Here is a 14,375-nt window from a genome sequence, read left to right on the forward strand (position 1 = left end):
ACAACCAATGCTGCTGGAGAAGGAAACCACTCAAATCCTGCGGATTTGCTTGGCCTCATCACACCAGCTGATGGGCTGGGCCACCTGCTGTATGAAAGGTTTATGGGACCCAAATGAAGAGGTTCACTTTTAGTTTATTTATTTTGAAACTGCAGTGCTGTGAAGCTCATCAAAAGAGGCAGAGCCACCTGAAACAGGTGACCAGCAGCTGAGGGCCAGGTTCAGCCAACAGCTCAGAAATCAGTGAGCATTTCCAGCTCAAAAGGTGGAATAATGGAGCTCCAAGCCTGGAGCAAGGACCAGCACCCCAAAGAGGCAACTCTTTATTTAGTTAAACTTCTCAATGGAGCCCACAAATAGAGAAACAACCTCACCTTGCTTTGCATCACCCCAAACCCCACCCTGGCCCATCAGCCCAGCCATTCCCACCACCCCTGCAGCCAGAGCTGTGGCCAAACCTGGCTCTTCATTCCGTGAGGCTCCAGCCAAGACTCAGCTCTGTCCCACTCCATGGGGCAGCAGCCAAAGTGCTTGTACATCCAACATGAAACAAACCCTTGCAGAGAGCTTGGAGGCTGAGATGCACTGAAAACAACAACAAAACCACCTCTCTTGTGCACTATTGCAGTTGAAAGACATTTCCAGGCCACTGAGTGAAGCAGGGAGTTGTAGGGAGGTGGCTGATTTCTCAGGAACTCAGAGAACTTAAAAAATAAAAAAACCTACCAACTTTCAGAACATGAAATGACCCAAAAGCAGAACTGTAGAAAACCCAAGAGGTTTTACTGAAGGAGGAGGAGGAAATCCTCTAATCCTGGTCTCCCCAGAGGACCAGGATCCCTTGGCCTCCCTCCTCCCCTGGCTCCAACCACAGTTTTCACATTTCCTTCTTGCCAACAGAGCATGTTTGTTTTTATACCTCCATGAGCAGTTTTCATATCTCCTAGGAAATACATGTTGGGTGGAGGAAAATGCTGGTCTAACCCTTTCCTGCTTTACAAACCTGACCAGCACAGTGCCACAAAGGCAGCCCGCCCTATGGAGCATCCCAGTTTGTGCTTTGGGACCAAAAATGAACAAACTTCATTTAACTTTCTGCTCTTTTCAAACCAACTTTCCAGCAGGCCATGCTTGGGGAGGGGAGGTCACACTTGCAGGTGTTTTTCCTGCAAAGCCCTCTCCTCAGTTTAAAGCACTTTTGGGGGATGCTGTCCTTGGCACAGTAAGAGCTGCTCTGGAGATCCAGCAGCCAAAAACTTGCTGGAGAGCACCAGCACTTGCATCTTCTTCCAGATGTGCACCAACTGCATGGCCGGGCTGTGATGGGAGGCAGTTGATGATAACAGCCTGCCCAGACAGCCAGGATAAACACCCAAACCCTGCAACAACAGTAATTAGGAGGAAACATCTGCTCAGCAGCAGAGCTGGTGGCAAGCTGACATTTCATTATGGTAATAGAGGGAGAGCAAATAAGGGTGAGGGGGGAGTGAAGTTTTCCTTCAAGAGATGATGAGCTGCCTTTCAGGCAGGTGTCTGCTGTCATGTCTGATACCACAGGGCTAAGATTCCCAAAGCCTCTAAAAAAACCCCAAAACAAACATGGGCCATATGAGTACATCCCTGGAGCTTGCCAGAATGTGAAAATTTAAATGTGAAAATTCAGGCAGGCAAGTACTCCATGCTTTTTATTATTTCTTCCTTATAGGAAAGTAAAAAACCACAAACAAAATAAAACCACAAAGCATTTTCTCTCTCATATAACTGTGTATTTTGTAGAATTCATTCCCTGCCTCTACACCATCTAACTGAGGTTGAGGAACACTGTGGGCAGTTTTTCAGCTGCCATGTGTTTGCTCAGTGCCATCTCTGCTGGTCCCCAGCAGGTCTGGACACTGCTGACTGCTGGGCACAGCAACAAAGAACAGAGAAATTAGAAACACATCCTCTGCAAAAATCAAAGCCATCAAACAATGGCTCACTTGGCCAATGAATATTTGAGTTTCCAGGTGAGAACATTACCGTTCTGACAGTCAGACCTTGGTGCTCAGAGGAGAGACTCAGCACAAGGGCCTGCAGGGCTGAGGAGCCCAGGAGTGAGCCTGGCCTCTGGAATGTCACACCTGGCATCCACTGAAAATAATACCAGACTGGGATGGGAAGGGGACAGATGCAGAGGGGAGGTGACTGGGAGCAGTGTCCCACCCACACACTCTGAGTGACAGCCACCAAAGTCTCCTGCCAGCTGGCTGAAAGAGTTCTGCTATCTGCAGATCCCCTTCTCTGCCCAGCCCTGTGCAGAGCAAACAGCCATCCATGAAGGGAGAAGGACAGGGGACTGAGCACCAGCTGGTGTAAATGAACATCACTGCCATAAAACCTGAAAGAGCAAGTGCTCAAATCTGTCAAGAAATGATTTGGTGTGGAGCTGCTAACCTGATGACAGAAAGCTGAAATCCCTGTTCTGCTCTGAACAAACAGAGCTCGCAGTCCCAGCCTCCCAGTTGCTGTGGGCATCCTCCCCTGCACAGCTTTCCAAAACTGCCTTTGGGCTTCAAAATGCACAGGCTTATCCTCTGCTGTGCTGTGCCTTGCCATGGGACAGTTCAGCACAATGCAGAGTAAAATGTTCCTCCAAAATGGTTCCCAAGTCTGCCTGTGGACAAAAGCTGATTTGTTTGGGAGCTGCAGGATTGCTCACCTGCAGGACACCAACACAACTGAGCTTGGAAAAACTTCCCAACCCTGCTGCCAGTGCAGATCTCTTGCAGATACACACTGCAGGGAGAAAGGCAGGGAGCAGTTAATTCAGCAGGACTGGCCAAGGCTGCCTGATGTGCCTGCAGTGACACAAATCACAGGAGCCCAGGGGCAGAGCTGCCTCGGGGGACAGGTGCTGGGTAATCCAGCAGGATCTGCATCTCCAGCACAGCTCACAGAGGAAAGGATGGTGTTATCCCTGCAGAGCTCCAGAGGGAGAGCTGAGCATCTTAAAAAACAAAGCCTGCCACTAATGGCACCTTCCAGACTGTTAATGACTGTACAGAAGGGACAAGGACCCACCCCAGGGGAGCAGGGGACAGTCACAGCCAGTCTAACACAACCAGCATAAATTAACCCTCTCATTTCACCATCCTGAAGCATTTGGGAGCAAGCTTCATCCTCTGTAGATTTAAGAGCAGCAGGTAGGAAAGGCACTCTCGTTGGGATTAGCTCATGAAGCCAGGAGCAGAGGTCCCAGAAACAAAACCCTTGTCCTGTCCTTGGAATGAAGGACACATTGTGACACAAAGAGGAGCAGGGATGCATCAGGCTCAGCAGAGAAGGAAAAGCACTTTCAACGTGCAAATAAAATCCCTAAATGTGCTTTAAACAAACACAACCAAAATAATGATCAGTATTGCTGCACTTAAGTGTGCTCCATGAGGGTCTGGGGATTATTCTTCTTTTAGACCAACTCATGGCCTCCCCTTAGTTCCCTTCATGGGCAGCTGGGCCTGTGGTTGTGAAGCCTGGTCAGAGAGAGAAAGCCAGATAAACTTTCCCAGGAATTGTTCTGGGGAGTTTGAGAAGACTGAGACAAAGAATTACAAACAATCTTACAGCTGGTGTTTTAAACAGTTGTTTCTCATAAGGTGTTTTACCAAAGGGTGGTTCCTAATTTACCAATGGGTAACCGGTGTTGTTAAGAACCAATCACGTTCTGGGTGAACAATGTTGGTTATAAATATCAGGAGATTGTAATAAAGTAAGCTTTTTACACTTTCTCAAGCTCCCCAGAACAATTCCTGGGAGAGTTTATCTGGCTTTCTCTCTCTGACCAGGCTGTCACAACCACACTGGGACCCCTAAGCAGGATCCATGCCTTTGAGGGAACTTCCAGCTACTCTGTGTCCTGCTGTAAGTGCAAGGCTCTGGGTTTTTTGCTTACCACAGTGCAGAAAGGGTCCCAAAGCAGGCAGAGACTGCTCCCAGAGCCAGCCCAGCCAGGGGGACGTGGCTGCTGGATGCAGGAAGCCTTGGAAGGACCATCCCATTGGTGCTGCCCTTCAGGTCATGCACAAGGCCACACCAACAGCTGAAAACCACTCATTGCCATGCAAATGCACTTCCTGCACCCCTCCCCAGGTTAAAATCGATGCTGAGCTGCCCAGGCAGAGCATTTCAATTTTCACATTCTGCCACTTTGCTGAAGCTGCTTTGGCAAACTGACAAAATGGCTCCACATGTTGCTTTTACCTGGAAAGGTTTTGCTTTTAAAGCAGGGGTCAGCAGCTCACCAGAATGACTTCCCTGGGCTCCAAACCTCCCTGCACTTTCTGTGCTGACAGACCTGTGCAGGGCATGGATTGATTTTTCTTCATAATGAAAATGAAACCACCTAAGATATCACAGAGCCCTCAGGACAAAGTCTGATTATGCAGCACTCTGTTAAATTTGGTTTTATTAGACCCATTCTTCATTGCAGTGGAAAGGTAACACTATTTCAGGCCTATTTGCATCTGGATAACAATCCCATGGATTCCTAGAGCATCATCCAGGAAAAGATCTCAAATGTGTTAGAAATCCTCATTTGTTAATCCTCACAGCCACCCCATGAACAGCAGGCAGGGCAGGTGCCTGTGCACTACATTTTACACAACTTGTGTTAGAAAGCCTGACCAGGGATAGCTGAAGTTAGATTTAGTAAAGACCCAGAGCTCCAGGGTGCTCAGAAACAAGGAAATGATGCTAAAAGTCTGGTCTGTGTCCTGAACTTGGGCATGGAGCACTGTTGCCTGAAACCAGCCTGCTGAAGGCTGGGGATGCAAGCTCAGGAGGATTCAGAGCTCTCGGGGTGTGAGCAATCCTTGGGAAAGGAGCATCCTTCCCCTGTCCCTCCTGATTTCAGACAGAGCTGTAGCAGGCAGGTTGCACCTATTGCACCTACAAAACCCTGTACTTGGGTGCTCAAATTCAAAACCATATGAAAAAGCTGCCTAAAATTAAAGGTCTTCCTGAAAATCTGGCTTTTTAAGGCTTTTTTTTTTTTTTGTCATTGTGGTTTTTCTTTTGATTGTTTTGGTGGTTTGTTTTTTGGTTTTTGTGGGGTATTTTGTCTTCTGTTTTGTTTGTTTTTGTTGGGTTTTTTGTTTGTTTGTTTCCTGGTTTGTTTGTTTGTTCACTACCATGCGTTTGAACTGAGTTGGCAACAGCAGCCAGCTGTGGTCCAGTAGAGGGGGCTTTAAAAAGGGAGGATTTTGGGGCAGTTCTCTGCTGCTGGGCCAGCTGGTTCCTATCTGTACACTCCTGTCTGGGTCTCCACAGTTCTGCCATTGCCTCCCTGCTCCTTAGCAAAGCCCTGCTGAGCACATCATTCCTTTCTGCTCAGTCCTAGCTGGGACAAAACAGCCATTTCACAAACACTCCTCACTCCAGACCCCACAGGCTATCCCAGCACTTTCCCTTTCACTCAGAGGCAAATGCTTGGGAACTGTCTGCCAACAAAACCACTAACAGGGAGTGAAGGCCCAGAGGGAGCACAGATAGGAGTGGTAAAGAGGTCTTGTTCCTTATTCCTTTTAGAAAAGGTGCTTTTCACTGCATTCCCCTCTGGAAACCTTGGAGACCCAGCAGGTTAACACAAACTTGCTAAAGCTCATTTAGAAATGATACATATAAAACTTTGAATGCACTGACACATCCTGCTATTCACTGAGGCCAGTGCTGAATTCTGCTTGATTAAAAGCAGAATCCCATTCCCATTCAAGGACAAAAGCAATCCATATGGTGCTACTGCAGAGCCTGCTTAGTATTGCTCTCACATTGGCCCTGGAGCAAAGAAATGATTTAACACCCTCCCAAGGAAACTGCTGCACCACCATCCAGAGCTCAAAACAGATGGCTGCTCATCCTCAGTGCTCTGCTGGGGAAGGGCTGGAGGACAGGGGTGACAAGGGGAACACCCCATCCCATGCCCAGCTCCCTGCAGGGGCAGGGGAGCATCCCAGCTGTGGTGTTATCACCTCTCTCCACTGTTTTGCTGCTCTCTTGCTGCACCCATTAAACCTCTGCCACTTGGATAAGTTGCTGAAGCCCAAGTTTTGCACCCTGAGCACCACCCAGCCCTTTGGAACAGCTCAGCTTCCCCCTGTGCTCCATTTCAGCTGAGCCCCCTGCTCCTGGCAGAGGTTGTGGTGTGGATGCTGCCAGCAGGAAGCAACAGGGAACAGGGACAGGTAACCTTGGCAAAGGCTTGTGCACCTGTCCTCCAGCCCAGCTGAGCACAGCCCTGTCACCTGTCACCAGCCCCAGGGAGTGCAGAGCTCCCTGCCAGGGCTGCACCCACACCCAGTGCCCCAGGGGAGCAGGGCACAGCAGGTACCAAACAACCTGCACAGGCTGTGCCAGGGCTGTTCTAACCCTGAGCAGCCACAGAACTGCATCAAACAACAAAAATCAAACTGCCTGATCTTAAGAGGCTCCAGCACATCTCTCTGATCTCCTCCATCAGCTAATTACTCTCACTCTTGTACAGTCCTTATCGATCAGTATCAGCAACACTTGCAGCTCATGAAAGGCTTTTTGTTTGGTTGTTATCAGCTAAGGAGAGCTTGTCTGAATGTGATAAAACACAAGCCAGCCTCTCTTCTCCTGGTGGTGTCATTTATAACACCCAGAACCTTGCAGCTGTAGCTCTCACCTCAACTTGCTCTGTTTGAGGAGCTCCAAACTTGTACAACAAGCAAGAGGCAAGGGCAGAGAAGAGGCAGGTCCCCATTTCCCACATGGGAGCAAGCAGCTTACTGGCAATCACAGAGAGCCTGCAGCAGCTCCACCACAAACTCATATCCCAGCTCTGCTGGCCCACACCAGCCTGAAGAACTCACCTCTGCCAAGAGCCAAACCAGCCCAAACCATCTGCACCACTGACGCCTCAGTGCACCCACCCTGCACTAGATACTCTTCAGAAGACACAAGCCTGTGTTTGCTCATTTGCTTAAATTTCCTTTAAGATAATGGAAATTATATATTGATAACCAAGTTTCTTATCTCAGAAGAGCTAGCTTTGAAAAGCCAGAGCCTTTGTTCAGGCTGCAGGCTCAGCATGCAAGGCCCTGGGTCACTGCAGCTCTCACTGCAGAGAGCTGCTGCTGGAAAGGGAATTTCCCAATGGCTTTAGCTGCTTGTCATTACCTTCCCACAGCTCAGAGGAGACAAGCCTTCCTCTGCAGAGGGGAGACCAAAACTGCCCCCCCTTAGACACCGTCACAGGAGGAGAACAGCAGGCTTTTACAGAGAATGCAGGAAATAAGGTTTTTTTCTTCTTCAGCCAGGCTGACAGAAACAGTGTTAGCTTCTTGTGACTGGAATACTGAGCTGGCAGCTCCAGAGCAGCAGGGACAGTCACTGTGCAAGTCAGCAGGGTTTTCTCCTGGGCCACGCTTGCGTGTGTTCTGCACTGTCTGCTCCTGGCCAGTGTCACTGCCAGGCTCCTGCCTAGACAGCCCTTTTGCCTGCTTATTCTTATTCCTTACTCAGGAAGGAATGAAACTTCTTAATGGAGATTCCTACTAAATGAAGATTCTCATGTCCTGGCACTAAGATCAAGCTGGGATACCTACCTGGCATATCCCTCATGCCTGCTGATGAAGCATGATGACCATTTCCTATCCAGCACACACATTTCTGCTGAGTATCTCTAGAAAGCAAAGTTTGCCTTACTGGAAGGGAGACTGAAGTTTAAATAACCCCAGCCAAGCACTACTAGAGGGGAGTTACAAGTGGAGAGGGTGGCAATTGCACACATCCCTAATTGACAGAGATGCTTAAGCACATGCTTTAGTTAATGACACAAATAATCCAGCAAACTTTCCCATCCAAAGCACTTGAGAACACTCTGGAATTACCACTCTGCTGGCACTTTCACAGAGGCCAGACTGCCTCCCCAGCTCCTGAGGGGGTGAGCAGGGCCAGCAGTACTGGGGAAGTCTTGAGAGTGGGAGCAAAACCACTTTCCTGTGAAGGGCCCATTTCACCAGGAGCCCAGTGACAGTTTGATGTGCCTGAACCCTCCTGACCCTGCCCACACCCCTGAGCCAGGCCTGGGACAGGGACACTAAACCATGAATCAGTGACACCACCATGCCTAAACTCCAAATGTATTCCCAGCCCTGCAGGGCCAGAGGAGGGGAGACTCAGCCATGGGCAGATCTCCCTGACTCTCAGACCTTGAACAGGGCTGGGACTGTGTTTGTGTCAAAGTGCACTCCTGATACTAAACCCAGCCTAAAGCAGCTGACAGCTCTGTGCCATTGTCCGGATCAGGGAGCTCCTGGCTCTCTCCAGGGCTCTGTCCCAGCCTCCCACCACGCCTAAGCCAGGCTTCCCACCCAGCTCTCATCACCTGGGCCACTGCCTCCCTCCAAACTTCCCCCCACAGCCAGCCCAGGCTTCCCACCCAGCTCTCATCATCTGGGCCACTGCTTCCCTCCAAACTTCCCCCCACAGCCAGCCCTCCTGCAGGAGGCCTCCACCCCAGGCAAACTCCATGGAGAACCAGTGAGTGCAGTCCCACAGACACACAGCGGTCACAGGCCACCACCAGTGATTGAAAAGGTCAGCCCACAGCTCCCACCACCTTGGCTCCCCTTCCTGTTTACCATTAGCACCTCTCAGGCTCCAACAGGAATCCAGGTTGCAACTTCTAACCTGATAGAATCCAACCAACAATGATGCATTTGCTGCTGTGATGACTGTGAGCTTCAAGCAGCTGCATGGTTATTGAGCCTCCCAAATTGCACAACAATTATGGATGCTTACATTAAAATTACCTTGCAATCTCTGGATTGCCTGGCAACACTTTTCCTTCAGCATGCACAAACAGTGCACTTTTCCTCTTAATTATATAATAATTGCCATGCATTTACCCAGCAGTTCAGAGAGAACACCATTTTTAACTTTCATTTGCTAATAAAATAAGTGGTTACTCAATGGTCCAAAACAAAGCATCCTATTGTTCCTGTTGCTGGGAGTGCTTGGGCATCCTATAATTTATTGTTAAATTTAATTCTCTCTGCTTTAGACTACCCCCACTTTGCTGGGATTTTTTCCTGTGTACTAAACTCAAAGTTTCCTCTGAGCAGGAACGGTTCCTGCAGCAGCATCCAGCACAGCAGAGCTTGACTCTCCCAGCTGAGGCACACAGGCTCTGCTGCAATCTGAATGCTAATGGGAATATAAAAAGCTGCATCTTCATCCTTCAAGCTCTACTCAAAGACAGTCTTGAGATTCTCATTCATATATTAACTTCTACCAACTTTCTGGGGTGACCTGACTAATTTTGGCAGCACCTGGAAGCTTTTGGACTGTCAGACTTGCCAACACTGATTTTATTCCCTGCTGGTTTAAGACAAAAAATGAGGTGGTGCTGCATTTCAGTGTGGAGAGGGACTGAGACCCTCAAAACATGTTCCTCTGCCTCAGCAAGGCCCATTATGCTCAGAGACTTGTTCTCCCTCAGTGGTTGAGAGTGAGTAATTCTTCCTAGTTTAAAGTAGCTACCTGATTATTTTGTTTGCTATCCATTAGGTTTGTGTTTTTTTTAGGTTGCTATCCATTGTGTTTTTAGAGACAGAAAATATTCACTTCCTGTCCAGCACTTCCCTGACACTTAGGATTTTATAAGCCTCTGCCATAGCATCCCTTCCCAAGATAATTTTCCTGTCTTAAGAGCTTTGGTCATACCTCTGTACCTAAGCTATTCCAGGACCATCCTGATCCTCCTTCTTGGCCCTCAGTTCTAGGGAGTTCTGCTTCTAAGGCTGAGCCAACAAGCTGCACGCAATATTCAGGATACTCCTTGTCTGTACCTAAGAGCTCTTAGAGATCCAAATAACTGCACAATAACATTTTCTACTTTCTTCTTTCCTTCATTCCAAATAATTCCCCAAATCTTGTTAGCCTTGCTGAATGTCACTAAGTAATGGACTGGCATTTTCAAGAGAAGTATCCAGAACAAAGCCTGAGTGAGAAGAGATAATTTAGAGCCCATCACACTGTATGTATTTTCAGTGTTTCTCTCCCTCATGCATTACCCTGCAGTCAGAAACACGAATTTTTATCTGTCATTTTGTCATGCCACCACTTGCTATCAAGGCATTTTCCGGCCACTCTTCCCAGTCAGTTCTAACAACTATCCTGAATAACTCAGTGCCACCATCAGTCTCTTACTGGTCTCTACCCTTTTTCTGGTCATTTAGGAATACACTGAACAACCCAGCCCACATTATGGGTTCCTGTTTCACTGTACTGGTGACTTTTCTCAGTTGTGAAAGCTGTATTCCAGCTTTCTTGATTGCCTAGTTATTAATCCACAAGAGCCCATCCAACCTAAGAGATTTAGGAGCTGCTTTATGAGCTACTGTTAACAGATCTAATCAAAAGCTGTTTGGCAATTGAAACACAAGGTAATAACAGCATCGCCTTATCTACATATCTGCTGTCTCCTCTGGAAAGCAATCAGACCTGCAAGGTGGGAATGTCCTCTGCAAAAGCTGTACTGCCTCCTCCTCCCCAAATTCACCATGGGCAATTCTTTAGGGTATCAGTGTGCAGAGGAAGCAGCCAGAGCTGAGAGCACTGAGCTCCCAGAGGCTGTTTGCCAGGAGGACACCAGACCCAGCAGGCCCAGAGCCAAGCTCAGCTCACCAGCAGCTGCGGCACAGAAGCACTAACTGCTTTCAGGATGCCAGCACACAGACCATTCCTCCTTGTGCCTTTAACTCAGGGACCCCTCTTTGCTCAGCCCTGCCAGGTTTGTGCCAGCAGGGACACGTCAGTGACAATGGGGCCACAAAAATCCCTGCTGTCAGTCACAGACCTCTCGTGGCTCCCTGTACTCTGCAGAACAGGCACTCGGCAGGGAGTCTGGCCTCAGCCACATGAGGACAAGATGTCACCTAGAAAGGTGACAATAATCAAACAGGCTACAGAGAGGAACCCTGCTCTGGAGTCTGGGCAGAGCTGGGAACACACTTGATCCACCTCCTCCCTGGGAGGGCACACAGTGCTGGGCTCTCATCACCACACAGCCCTGAGTGACAGGGAGTCACTCAGATGGGTTCTGCACAGGGATGGACAAGGACAGACACACAGGGAGTCACTCCGATGGGTTCTGCACAGGGATGGACAAGGACAGACACACAGGGAGTCACTCAGATGGGTTCTGCACAGGGATGGACAAGGACAGACACACAGGGAGTCACTCAGATGGGTTCTGCACAAGGACAGACACACAGGGAGTCGCTCAGACGGGTTCTGCACAAGGACAGACACACAGGGAGTCACTCCGATGGGTTCTGCACAGGGATGGACACACAGGAGTCACTCAGATGGGTTCTGCACAGGGGTGCACAAGAACAGACATCCTCCCTGTGCTGCTCACCAGCTCTGCCATGGCCAGTGCTTGCCCTGCTAAGCCAGAGACAGGGATTTGTTCCAGCTGAACCTGACTGGCTGAATCCATGACACTACAAACACCCATTTTCTGGCTCTGCATTCAAAAACAGTCTCCAAAAAGAAATAAATGGAAGGAAAAAGAGAGGCACTATTTGCCCTATGTCCTTCCTAAGCATTCTGTGACACTTCCTGGGTAAACCCAATCTGAGTGGGGCCACCTCCAACAGCAACCCCATTACAGGCAATGCAAGGGGACCTCTCTGGCTCATCCAACAGCCCCCCAGGGCCAAGATGCCCCTCCCCAGCTGAGCAGGGGTATTGGACAATACCCTTTACTGACCCAGAGATGGGGCAACTGAGAGGCATTTTAAAAACTTTTATTCCATCTTCAGTCTCATGAGAAGAGTGAGACAATACAGATGTTATAATTCCCACTATCACAATTGGAAGCTAACTATTTCTTAATTACAATAAATTGTGTTTCTTGGTCTATCAGCTTTACCCACACCATGCTGTAAATGCTTTAAAGCCAATCATCTAAAATGACCTCTCATGGGTCCTACTGCAATGCATCTTTCACAGTTCTAGTTCTCCAAAGTATCTAGTTGTGGCATTCACATTCTCTGAAAAAATTCCTTTGCCCAGGGTTTTCTCCTGGGAAGCTGAAAGGCAGCGAGAGGCCTCAGAGAAAAGGGAAACAATTCTGATCTCATTTGCTTCTCCTGTGTTGTGCTCGTGTGGAATGTGTTTGGAGATTGTTCACCCACAGGTGATTGTTCCATTGGGTTCTGCTGTGAGCTGTTTTCACTCTTTGGCCAATCAGGGCCAAGCTGTGTCAGGACTCTGGAAAGAGTCACGAGTTTCATTATTATCTTTTAGCATTCAGTAAGTATCCTTCCTGTATTCTTTAGTATAGTTTAGTATTCTTTAATATAATACAGTATAATAAAGTAATAAATTAGCTGTCTGAGAACATAGAAGTCAGATGCATCGTTCTCTCCCCTTGTCAGTAGACCTGCATTTACAATATCTAGTCTTTTTTGTAAGGTCATCCTTTGAGACTTGTTTCTAGTTCCATTTCTCTCTCAACACTGTCAGTCCTATTCCATGGTATTTCTAAGCCAGCATTTCTTATCTCAAGGTTTGCATACAGATGCACACTGTGTGAGCCTTCTGTCAGGCTTGGAGAATTTTCTCTGTATCTCCCCCGCAGGGGCTGAGGCAGAGCTCTGCAGCCCTGCTGGTGCTGGGTACTCACAGTACTCGATGCCCAGGACGATGTCTCGGAAGTAGAGCCGAGCCTGCTCCTCGCTGAAGGGCTGCTCACTGGGCACCTCCATGACAGGCCTGTGGGGACAGGGACAGCCACTCAGTGCTCTGCAAAGGCCACTAACACCCCTTGCTGGAGCAGTTTGCTCTCCATCACCATGTCCCAGCACTGAGGGCCAGGCTCCCAAAAGGTGCTGTAACACAGGATGGAGGTGTGCCCATTCTGTCTGGGGGTGGTGATGCTTTGGTTACTGAGCTTGGCTAGTGATGGGTGGCTTTGCGTAGCCCTGAGCCAGCATGAGCCACAGAGCCCTCATCATCATCAGGATTAACTGCTGATGCCTGCACCAAATAAGACAAACACTTCTCACTGACAGTCCCAGTGGGAGAAGAACAAAGCTGGACCTGGCCTTTGGCTTCCTGCTGAAGCTGCCCGTGGCTGTGAGCACCAGCACTGCCATGAGATCCCAGTCAGCAGTGGGCTCAGTGCCCGTTGCTGTGCACTGCATGTCCTGCCTGCTGGGGCTCAGTCCTGACACAATATCATTGTGCAGCTGGTCTGCACTGAGGCAGAATCTAGACACCAACCACTGCCTCAAAGGTTAAATGGGAGTATTTGCTGTGCATTGTGCTAAACTGCTTTAAAAGCCCATTTAGCTGCTCAGGGTTCAGCCACCACCAGAGCTCAGCCATTCAGCCCTGAAGAGCCAAGGTTACATGGTCAGCTTCTCCTCTCCTTTCTTCTGAATGCTGCCACTGCTGAGGGAAGCAGTCTCCTCTAGAAGCCCCTCTTCTGCCTGTGCCTGCTGAAAGCTGAGGGCAAAGAGGATGTAAGAGCCAGTCAGAATCTGCTGTTCCCCCGTGGAGGAATGGCTGGAGCTAAGGACCTCACTGCACTGGGAGCTAACCCTGCCTGGGCTCAGCAGCTTGGCTTTGCATGTGCACACACATCCACTGACTACAGCTGGATTTGACTGAGTGCTCCTGGGACACCATCCTGACAAGCCAAACCCTGCTAGAGAACAGCCCACTACCAAAACCAGGCTGTGTGGCTCTTCCCCTCAGCACCCACCAGCAAATCCTTCCTGCAGCATTTCCCTCTTCTCCCTGGCTGCCCATTTGATTGATGACCTTCACCTCCCATTTGCTTTTTCCTGCCACTGCCTTCCCTCCCTCTTTTATGCACATTTTTCTGTTGCTGAAACCAGGGAGAAATGTGAGAGCGGGGCTGGCAGAGCCACTAATGGAGTCTAATTGCCTCCTGCCAGAGGCAGCCAGGCTGCACTTGGATGAGCCACAGGTTCCCCAGCCTCAGCTGTTTACTCCTACAGGTCAGGCATCAGCCTGATCACCAGGGAGACTGGGGAGCCTCTTGCCAGCAACCCACTGGAGCTGGCAGCTTGTTCAAGGGGCCAGAGAGAAAAAAAACGCTCTGGGATTCTCCTCCATCCTGGGCACAGAAATCATGACCTCACTGGGACTGGAGAGCTGCAGAATCAGGGCAGGTGTAGCAAAGAGCAGTGAGGAACCTCTCACCACCTTATCCCTTCTTCTACTGTGCAAAGGAAATGTGCCAACAGCACAGCCTCCCATGAGGGGTTAGTGCTGAGGGCAGAGTAAGGCAGCAGGTGGCAAGTAAACCTCGGTGCAAGCACACACCCTGTGTCAGA

The 14,375-nt window shown here is 49.2% G+C and overlaps 1 protein-coding gene across 6 annotated transcripts in view; it reads right to left on the bottom strand.

Annotated features, from left to right (window-relative positions):
• The window catches only part of CAMKK1 (calcium/calmodulin dependent protein kinase kinase 1), a 97,622-nt gene that overhangs the window by 21,976 nt on the left and 61,271 nt on the right, over nt 1-14,375 (bottom strand). For all 6 annotated transcript variants that reach the window (XM_038157817.1, XM_038157818.1, XM_038157820.1 and 3 more), the window contains one exon: nt 12,695-12,783. In XM_038157817.1, coding sequence (XP_038013745.1) covers nt 12,695-12,783 — 89 coding nt within the window. The remainder of the gene's footprint in view (nt 1-12,694; nt 12,784-14,375) is intronic.

The sequence above is a fragment of the Motacilla alba genome, chromosome 19, assembly GCF_015832195.1.
Source record: "Motacilla alba alba isolate MOTALB_02 chromosome 19, Motacilla_alba_V1.0_pri, whole genome shotgun sequence".
NCBI classification, from domain to species: Eukaryota; Metazoa; Chordata; class Aves; order Passeriformes; family Motacillidae; genus Motacilla; species Motacilla alba.